We start from the raw sequence: 10,843 nt of genomic DNA, 5'->3' as shown, positions 1-10,843 counted from the left end.
AGGGAGAAAGAAAGAGAAATAATTATTATTTTTTTGTTTTCAATGTTTATTTTTATTTTCTTTGTTTTATATATTACCAATTTGCGATATTCCTTTTTTTTTTAATTTTTTTTGGTCTATACAGGCAAAAAGAAAAATACTTGAAGTGAGATTTGGCTTAATTTAGGAAATGGGCTGGCCAAAAGAACTATTTTAGAAAACGAATTCTAATTATTGTACTTCGGGAAAATATCTAATTTATCATGAGATTGTACGAGAAAATAATTAGCTATGCAAACCCTTTTTAAATTATCGCTTTAAAGGATTATGATTCACGACAGAGCCAAATTATACCGAGAGAGAGAGAGAATTTTTTTTTATTTTCTTTCGTTTTATATATTCCCGATTTGCGATATTCCTTTTCGTGAGATTTTTTTTTTAAATTTTATTTTTATATACAGGCGAAAAAAAGCACTCGAAGTGAGATTTAACTTGATTTAGGAAATGGGTTGGCCAAAAGAACTATTTTAGAAAATGAATTATAATTATCGTACGACGGAAAAAGATCTAATTTATCGATAAAACGAATAGCTATGCAAACTCTTTTAAATTATCACTTTGACATTATGATTCACGATCGAGCCAAATTATTTTTGGGCGAGCATACTTTTCATCTGGTCGAGTTTTGAGATACAGTCTGGTTCAAAATAAAATAACACAAAAGGGAAATTATTGGGGGGATGCGTGCAGCTTGGGGTTAAGGTCATGTATGAATTATTCAGTGAGCCAAATAGCAAGTTTTGGTCATTGCAAGACAAGAATGGCCCAACGTGTAGTCATAATCTCTTTTGTCGGTTTCCCGTCGAAAACTCAACTCGATTTCAAATCATTGTTGGAACAATAATGCCCGGATGATTCGAGCATGAAGGAGAAATGAATAAATCTCATTTGATAAAAAAAATTGGGCCAAAGTCAGCTTCGAGAACAGCTCAAAACATGTAATGAAACAAGGTGGGGGGAAAAAGAAAAAGGATAATTGACTTTTTCATCTCATTTTGGTACGTAGAGAAATTTATCGAATTATATGATAATTATGTCAAGAATTTTAAAGAATTTTTAATTGTTTTCGTAGCTTTATAATAAAGGCATTTTTACGTTACTGTTTCGTATCGTGCATGGATTTTCTTGAAATCTTTGGAGAGATGTTCGAAAATGAAATTGAAATTCACCACCAGATTTAGTTTATTTTATAAAGAGGCGGAAAAATTGCACATTATTCATTTAGTAAAAATATACGGTTTTGAACTCAGATATGATACTCCGGTGTTTGACTTTTTCTTTATCAATCTTTTAAAAGTGTATTTTCGGCGATATGTAAATTTCGTTTACAAATTAGAAAAGAAAAAACCATATTACCACATCCAATTCGTACATGTAGCTATAGTATTCACAGTTAATCACGTGTGTGCAAAAAAAGAAACAAAAAAAAAAGAGAGAAGATTTTGCCATGTATTTAGAGAAAGAGGGTCTCAAAGAATTCAAAATACTAAGGAGGAGAGAGTTTCTTTTGTTAGATTGGAGACATTTCGTCCATCTTTTGAAATTGTCAATTTTCATCTTTGCTCATTAAACTAGACGATTAGCAGGAGCAGTGCTAAATAAGCATGACAGTTCTTTCTACAACATGAGCATTTTGCCATGACAATCATTTTAAATAATTAAGGATTAGGGGTGATTATCGGGTTGGCCCGAGTCTAGTCGGGCCATAAGATCGGCCCTAAATTTTTGGCCATGCCCGCCTAAAGACATCTTCGGGACCTTTTGGCTCGGGCAGGGCTTTGATGAGCTTTCGGGCAGTCAAGCCCACGATCAGATCTACGAAATATGTATTTGCCTTTTAGGTAGTAGATGGATAAGAAGAACACGTAAAGTTTCGATTTTTAAAATACCACCTCTATATCAGGTCCTAATCACGTGATTTCATATACTTTCATATACTTTTCAAGACGAAGAACGATAAATACCATTTCTTATCCCATGCCCACGTATGAACTTCAAATTTCATTATACATGACTGAATCTAGATTAGCATTATATTGGAGAAAAACAGAACCAGCTCCTGGATATTGATCCAGGTATGAACTACAAGAGCTTTGCAAGAGACTGAAAAATGATGGATTCTGCAGACTATATAGACTTAGAAACAGGAACAAATCTGGGAATTTAGTTCAGTTTCTCACTGCTTTTTCTTTCAGCAACGAGGGTGGTGTATTCTTCCCTCAGCTTCTCATAATTGTCACTCAAGGCCTTGAGGGCTTCAACCTTCTCATTCGGGACTTCGCTCTTCCTCTGCTCCAGACGAAGCTTCACCGCCTCGATTTCCCTCTTCAGCTCTTGAATCCTCACCATTTTCTCTCCATGCTGTCTCTGCAACTTCTGTAGCTCTGTCTCCTTCCCCCCTGCAAAATTTCAATTGTTTTTTCAATCGCATTGTGAGTTTAACCATCAAGCCAAATCCAACCCATCATCCTGAACAACGTCATTGTGCTAAAACTAGCAAAAGAAAGACATATTTGCCAACTTAGTCACCTGGCAAAGCATGTGAACTCCCACTTCCATCCTCCATCCCACCAGCAAGTTTCTGCATGTTAACAAAACAAAGAAAGGCATCTTTTTAAGGGGACAAAAGTCCGACCAAAAAAAGGGGGGGGACAAAAGAGCCATCGAGCTTATGAAACATCAAGAATTTTATCAAACCATGCATGTACATCATAGTGAGTTTTATCTAGCCCAAAATTCTTTCACCTGCTCTCTTTTGGTGTCCCCAATTCTTCACGGGGTGTGGCTGTGCCAAATAGATCATGAACAGGACTTTATATATAATCCAAAAAGCTATTTGTCACTGAAATGTGAAGTGATGAACCAACCACCAAATCTGAGAAGAGACATGGATGAGCAAGAGCATCTTCCTCAGATGGAAAGAAAATCTCCTCCGTAGATTCTGGTTTACCATAGATGTGAAGTCTTTTTTCCATCTTCCCCATGTCCTTACTTCGCCCGTCTGGAATCAGAAGAAAACAGACACTTGTTGCTGTTTCTTGTTTTCACCAAACAGAGAGATATCCATGCAAAACAAAGAAGGAAAGGAGATTGATTGAAGGCCTAAAAGGGCATCACATCATCCATTTTGGATGGATCTTTAAGCCCATGTCTTGGATTTTACTTGGACCGTTACTTTTTGTCCAATTTAACGATTTGGCCCATGCCCGATTGTGTCCTCCTTAAAAGGAAGCAGCTTTCCAAGAGTAGGCCAATCAGTCATCGACTCATCAACCTCAAAACGACAATTTGGTCTAAAAAAAACTCCATGACCCTTTGTAAGTTTGCAATCATTGGTCTGATGCTGTGCGTCCCCAAAGAGATCTCAACAAGTTTGATAAGCATCTGCATCTGGTGCTGTTGACTATTCCGGGGAAAACACGAAATTAGACAAAGAATTTCCCCAAATTTCTCTTTGTTGTAGTTAGTAATTTACTGAATATTCAAGAGTAAGTAACTCAGATTGAAGTCCATCAAGGAAAAAAAAGAAAAATTTAAGCATGAAGAAAAATGTTTTGATTAGTCGATCATCTGTCATTTTTTTTCCCTTCGTGGAGCTATCTAATTGGAACTTGCGGTCACCATCCGACGTATCTTGTCCACTACAACATGAGCATTGCAATTTGGCACTTTGTCAATTTGCGCATGTCTCGCGAAAGTGAATAAGATAAAATAAAAAGGCACGGAGTTTTTTACAATTATTATATCAGTTTGCACTACACTAAGATTTCCCAGCTAAGAAAGAAGCCCACCTTTTCATATGACAATGGGCGGAGAAAGATAAAGCTCCCAATTTGCATGAGTTCAAGTCATTCCGTAAGCATAATTGTAAGTTTTCGAGTGAAAGCAACATAGCTCGAGCACATCCGAGTCATCAAAAACGCGAAAGCGACGGAGCTCAAGCACATCCAAGTCATCAAAAGCATGAACCGTCAATAATTATTACATTCAGTCACGCAGTCTATGCACTCGCGTATTAATAAAAGATTTCGGTCGGTCTCTCATCCTCCAAAACTTTGAAATTCGCAGTCCTCCGCCGTCGTTTCAAGAGATCGGGGACTTCATATCTCCACGAAAAATAAAAAAATAAAAATTCCCCCCCAAGTATAGCCATTTCGTACACACCCTCGTGATTTTTCCAATTGGAGAAGATGCTGCCGGTGACCAAAAAAGAAAAAAGGAGGAGAAAAGAAAAGAGCCCAACTTGGACAGAATAGATATATGATGGTGCAAGAAAAAGCTTATTATGTCCAATGAAGATCCTAAAGAACTCCACTTTCTCTAAAAAGGCCCCAAAGGCTGAAGGCCAAAAAAGCGAAAGCGAGTGTTGTTGTCAAAGAGAATCATCCACTTAGCCCTACACAATGACAATCAAAATTATATATATGTCTGTGGAGTACGGGGGAGAGACAAGCAGATATGAACCGAAAGTCGTGAACCCCCATCACTTTCATTTTCAAGTGCTCTCACTTCAAGAAAGGGAAAGGGTAGTAGGGTGGGCTAGAACGTAATGGAAATTAAAATTTGAAAAAAATAGAAAATAAAATAGAATACAGAGCTACCTCCTCCTCCTCCTCCAGGTATCTATCTGTCAGTCAACAAGTGTGAAGAGAGCCATGATGTTCACTAACTCGCTTGTTCCTTGTCTTTGCACATTCACTCAAAAAGATTTCGGCAATTGGTCGATTGAAACACTTGAAGTTTTTTACAAGAAACCCAATCGGGTCTCTATCTCACCATCGATGGAATTCGGACGTCAAAGGACCAATTTTTCCGCGTGGGAGCCACGTCGGATTTACGATACTTGAATTCCATCGATGGCTAGCTCAAGACTCGAGAAGGGCTTCCTTGAAACTGTAAATCCTTGATTGATCATAATAAACTTGATGTCCACAATCGATCAAACAATAAGGACGAAGAAGACCTCACTGAGCAGTTCCATGACTTCCGAGCTTTCATTCAAAGGAAGGGCAACACGGAAACCAAGAAGAAACTGCAATGCAGTCCCACCAGCAAGAACGAAAAAACCCAAAAAAGAGAGAACAAAAAATCATTCATCTAACTGAAAGTGAAAGGGGTCAAAACTCCTTTTGATGCCATTTGCAAAATGTCAGCCACCCATGTGACCAGTCAGCACTTTCCCAGTATGTGGGCCTATGAATCATATGAAATCATGAAATGGAGCGAAACTAAAGAGAGAAACCCCACACTAAAAGCAGACCTAGCAGAGACATGAAAACAACTGGTATATTCACACCTATACCCTTTGTTCTTCCAATGTTCAATGTTTAACATAAAAACATGAGAAAGAAAGATGAGATCAGTGATGAACAAAACCAATTTTTTTGATATACTTCTACCCTTCTAAATCGAGCCCTCCCCGCTCTGGCTCAGTGCCCGTGTGCTTTTTAAAGAATTTGCCGTCGACTGTTTTAGCATTTTATCTACTAATCTTCAAGACTAGCATAAAACCGACGTACAACAAAAGAAAATTTTTGAAACAGAAGCTATGTATAAATTAAAGGTAATCCAAAGTTACAACTGTCTGCCTGTTCTATGAAGTTGTCTGTTCTGTGTGGTCCTGCACCCACCTGCACAGAGGTTACATAGAAGAAAATAGGGAGAACCTACACATTACTATCGAATCACCTGTCCCCTTAAGGTATCGTAGATGTAGTAGTAGTATGTATTGTGCTGTTAGCGGTATGTATTGATGATAACGGCGCCGAGTCTCACCAAAATCATCTCCAGAGGATCTAATCTAAGGTGCAGGTAAGCTTGGGCTATAAATCTAGCAGATATGTCTCCCTCCTATTTGCTTCTACTCTGCATTACATGCAAAAGGTATAGCATAAGAAAGCAGCAGTAGATAAGGTTTGCAAATTTTAGATCTAAACCAAAAAGAAGAATGGAAGAGATAGTGTCTCTTACCTCTAGACAACAAATCCTGCCGACCACGGCCATCTTCATTATTTACATGTTAATGGATCAAATGCTTAGGGAAAGGGAAATAAAAAACCTGGAATCACAGTATTACGCCATACATTTAGCTTCAATAGATGACAATTTATATAGAAGAGAGGGAAGGAGAGATTATAAGGGAGGCCACTTAAATTGTGAAGGAGACAACACCTTAGCTAGGCCAATCATTTAGTGAGAAGACCCGTCACCAGAAGAACTCAAGGTCAGTGAAACATTATTGTCAGGGATCCCAGAGCTCTCAGTAAAATCAGTTGCATCAGCCAATTTAGAGAAGTCCGAAAGATGAGCACTGGAAAATTTTGTCGGTGAAGCAAAGGGCGAGTCGGGAAGTATATTCTCTAAGCTGCGATCACACAAGAAGATAAATAAAAAAGAATCTTGAATCTTGAGAGTCAACACTTTCCCCATGATGCAATAGTATAGGAACCCTGAAGCCACAAGACTCTGGCAAGCATTACAAGTACAAGAAGGCACACTTTATTTCCTAGTGGTTTATCCAGATTTTAGAAAGCCTACTCCAACTTCTTAAACACTTCGTATGAACTGCCAAAAGTTTTAACAAAAACGTCATTCTAACTATTTTGTTTTCAAATAATGAGATAACGCATCTATCTGGACTTAATACAAAAATCTATGCAAACACTCAAAACAGTTGAACATAATATTGTCTCGTTTTCTGAACGAGGCTTTTTTTGTCTTGTCCCCAAAAATAAAGGACGGCATTGCGTTTTACTCCAAGTTCTAACTATGGTGGGGCTCCATGAGGTCCAACATATCCCACTTAGGCAAAATGCAATGTTAAAATCCTAGAATATTTAGTCATGATCAATTTTCTTCAAATCTAGATCCACACCTTCCCTGACTATCACCGCGTGTGAGTTTGGAGCTCTCACTTTTGCCTTCACCACTGCCAACATCCTGAGCGCACGCAGCATTGACGTCATAATGATGTAGCTGCTGCTCACCAGTTGCAGCAATCACAGAGATGGTGGCAGCTGGGCTGTTCCGGCAGTCTGCAATGACAATAGGCAGATGAGCCAAAAAAGGGATCTCAGCTGCTCAATTGAATTTTAGTCATTACCAGAAAAAATGTTTATCATGACCTAACCTTCAGCATTTACATGGTTAGTGGCATCAGATGGCATAACGACTTTATGGTTAATCTGAGTATGAGGATGAATAGGCGGAGAAACAGGAGAGCCAACAGAAAAGCTACGCAGGTGATGGTATATTCCATCATCTTTCAAGTCTGGGAGTTGCAGATTCATTAACCTTCTACTTTGAAGTTCAATTGCTTGCTGCAAATTAGCCTGCTCTTCTAGTTTCCGCCTAATCACCATCTCTTGTGGATTATGGAATACTCTTGACCTTGCTGGAGTAAGGCAATGTAAACAGGCATAGAATCCAATAAAATTAAATTAGTCAAAAGTTTTACTGAGAAAAAAGGCCAAATGATAAAAGTAAAGAGTAAAGGACATCATTTCAGACGAATTTACTCTGAAATGTGCACTTGTTCTCTCACCAAGATGGTCATATGACTCTCCTGAGTCAAGCAGCGAATGACTTGAACAAGGCGAGAACTCCCCTCTCTCGAATAGCTGTTGTTGATGTTGTTGCCTCCTGATATTAACAGATTGAGCATCAACACAGAATTAAACTACAAAAGACTGGTTATGCAGCCACAAAAAAAAAAAAAAAAAAAAAAAAGGAAATAGAACCCATACTTTTCTGGAATTTTTCCCTTCTCCTTGTAGGGCTTGACCAGTACACGTGAATTACATATGAAATGAGGGTTCCCCTTCGTCAGTATGAGCTTTACAGTCTCTGGGTAGACGAATGTCACAAATCCAAACATTCGCTTCTGTTGATAAGGAATCCTGACATCTTGAACTGGTCCGTAATTGCTTCCAGAAGAATCAGAAATAACACCATTAATGCATGGAGATTCAAATGTGACCAGAGAAGAGAGCAAGTGTAGAAAAGCAGTAATTTAACTTTAGCAGCACTTTCTTAGGAAAGCTCAAATTACTATAAGACTTGATCAACACCAAGCCACGACCATTTTATTTCCTATCAGCAACTGGATACAAATCTTTCCTCCAAATTACTTTGATTAGAAAGATCATAAAATATCACATACAAGAGAACAGACAAAAACTCTATGGCATACAGATGGAAACCTTCTCTGAGATTATCACAGCATTTTGCTCGCCATGCATATGGCTACATTCGGTCAAATACAATCAAGCAAACGCGGAATGTTGAAATGACCGTGAAAAGAGCAGAAAACCCAACATCTTCCCAAGAGGCAAAAAGTCCCCACTGCAGTGCCGCTCTTTAAAACCCTGGTCTTAGCAGCACAAAAAGCGAGACCATGTACTTCAAGTACTCAATCTGCATTCAATTTTCTAAAACTCAAACATCCATTTACTCAACATCCAACTGCTAAAAAAATCCTATAGCTTACTTAATCCACAAAAAAAAATTCTGCTGTAAGGGCTTAAATGCAACGAAATTTGATGGAACAGCCTTATCAGACTTCTTTTAACAAACCATAAAAAGGAAGATAGATTGCTATTGCAGTCAAAAGGTAGTGACCTAGTTAAGTATAAGACCAAAACAAGCAGAACACTGCTGACATTTATATAGGGATCTACAAATTGACATATTTTTCTATTGAGGTGATGCATTTGCAACTTCATAGTATGAAATGAGATCCGTATGGAAATAACATCATAATTTTCACGTCACAAAAGAAAAAAAAGTAAAAGCAGGAGCGTTTTCCTGCTGACATCAGAGATGCAGTCTAAATAGAATGGAAAGCCAGCGCTGCACAACACTGCTAGAAAGGGATCATTGGCCAAAATACCAGTAGAAATAATAGGATCAATCATTTAGTTCATTCGAACAAATAATCAATATACAAGAACAGACTCATCCTAGACGTAAATGTAAAGAGCATCATCAATCAGCACTACTTAAGTACAGAACACATCAAATCCATACTCCGACCAAAAAAAAAAAATTCTGTACAAATAACGGCTTTGCTCATTCAAGTCCTAGAACAGAAGAGGATCGCTCGATCAAGTAGTATAACGAAAGCGATAAGCCCAATATGAAAGAAACTAGCATGCTCTGCCAAAATAAAACATAAAACAAAAAAAAAAAGAAACAGTTTGAGAAAAATGAGCCAGAAATTTCATGCTCAGTTCACTGCAGATTGCAACCCTGGTGAGATATTTTAGCATAATTAAAAGATTCAATCGCACTAGTTCAATGAAAAAATAGCAACAGACAAGTAGGAAAATCATATTTCCCATAGAATCTCAAGCTGCATTACCTAAAATAATCAGAAACATCTTCGTCCTTAAAAGTGCTGTCTGCAGGGAATGTTAGATAAATTTGTCTCGAAGCCGAGTTCGCCTTCTCCGCCAACCCCATAGCCAAATACTCGTTCCTCTCCACTTGGTATCGCCCGTACTTATAAAATTCATCTCCCATCGCCACCCCCGGTATCCCCATCCTAAAATGCAAGAAAAATCATACACAGCCGCGAATCGAAAACTAGAACCCGGCGTTTTCACCGTAGGAAAAACGATCCAAGGCACAGCCTTTGACAGTAAAAAGACGAGCAAAACTCAAGATGCGAAAAAAGAAAGGCATTTGAATCTACCTCTGGGTTTCACTGTGCTGCTGCATAAGCAAAGCCATGTACTTGCCATGTGATGTTGGGGAAATTCCAGGTAAAAACTGCGAAGCAGCGGCTAACCTCTGCTGGTGAGCGACTTTGAGCCTCATCATCTCCTCGGCGTCAAAATTACTCGGCGAACCGACGAAGTTCACGGAACCTTCGAAATCGTCGCCGTGGAGGAACTTGCAGTTGCTCCCGTTTTTGCAGAAGCCTCTCGCGAAGTACAGGCACGGCCTATACCCGCCCCCGAAGCACGCGTCCTCGCCGCCGCAGCCGAAGCCCACGTCGCTCTCGGAGTAACTCCTCCTGTGCAAATGCGTATCCGCATTGTACCCCATCTCGAAAGCATCGCCGGACTTGGACGAATCGTTGAGGAACGCAAAGTAATCGCCTAGTTGATTGTTATCCTCCATGAAATCGCTCGCACCGCCAGCGTTCACGCCGCCGCTGCTGCTGCTACCGTTCAAGGAAGCGAAATACGACCCAGGACGAGCGCTCTCAAAAGGAAGCGAAGGGCTGGAGTTCTGCCTCGCGACGCTGCCGGCGAACCCAGAGAAGGGCCCCTTCCCGACCTCGTAGTCCCCGCGGGGAGTGATCCTGGGGGAGGACTGAGGCAGCCCGTGGGCGCTGGCGGTGCCATGGCTGGCGGGGATGGAAATGGCGGGGGCGGCGAGGGAGGGGTGGTGGGGAGGGTTGGCGGAAGGCGCAGGCGAGGCGCTCGACGAAAGTCCCATCTGGGTCTTGGCCTTGAGAATGAGGCTGTGCAGGAGGGTCTCCGGGCCGAACGCCAGGCGTATCAAATCCTTCTCGGTCAGGTCCTGGATGAGGAGGTAACCCATGATCTTGGACGCGTTCTCCGGGTCTATGCCCCTGATCTTGGACAGCACTATGGAGGTCGCCTCGTTCGCGTCCATGTCTCACCCCCCTGCCTTCCTTCCTCCTTCCTCCTCCTTCCTGCTTCTGCTTCTACTTCCTACTGGGTCTTTCTCTCTCTAGGAGGGCTTAGAGAGAGAGAGAGGGGAGGGGAGAGGAGAGGGAGGGAGAGGGTCAGGGTGCCGCTGCAGTATCCTTATGTGTCATTTTGCTGCACAG

The 10,843-nt window shown here is 40.4% G+C and overlaps 1 protein-coding gene across 2 annotated transcripts; it reads right to left on the bottom strand.

The window, feature by feature from the left end:
• Positions 1-5,570: 5,570 nt before the first annotated feature.
• LOC115676060 (zinc finger CCCH domain-containing protein 55-like) lies at positions 5,571-10,843 on the bottom strand. Of its 2 annotated transcripts, none has more exons than XM_056313239.1 (9): positions 9,734-10,843; positions 9,401-9,583; positions 7,785-7,964; positions 7,583-7,680; positions 7,169-7,432; positions 6,914-7,073; positions 6,211-6,403; positions 6,010-6,097; positions 5,571-5,904 (listed from the first exon to the last, which is right to left on the bottom strand). In XM_056313239.1, exons 1-7 carry the CDS (start codon positions 10,663-10,665, stop codon positions 6,229-6,231), a joined length of 1,992 nt encoding a protein of 663 aa, XP_056169214.1. In that variant the 5' UTR covers positions 10,666-10,843; the 3' UTR covers positions 5,571-5,904; positions 6,010-6,097; positions 6,211-6,228. The 2 variants fall into 2 exon arrangements, with proteins under 2 accessions (XP_056169214.1, XP_056169215.1); XM_056313240.1 differs by having other exon boundaries at positions 5,571-5,899.

The sequence above is a fragment of the Syzygium oleosum genome, unplaced genomic scaffold, assembly GCF_021117445.2.
Source record: "Syzygium oleosum isolate NSW1041296 unplaced genomic scaffold, Sole_v2.1 Sole_v2.07, whole genome shotgun sequence".
In the NCBI taxonomy this organism is placed as follows: domain Eukaryota; kingdom Viridiplantae; phylum Streptophyta; class Magnoliopsida; order Myrtales; family Myrtaceae; genus Syzygium; species Syzygium oleosum.
The sequence above is the reverse complement of the archived record's forward strand: the minus strand, read 5'-3'. Positions and strand labels throughout refer to the sequence as shown.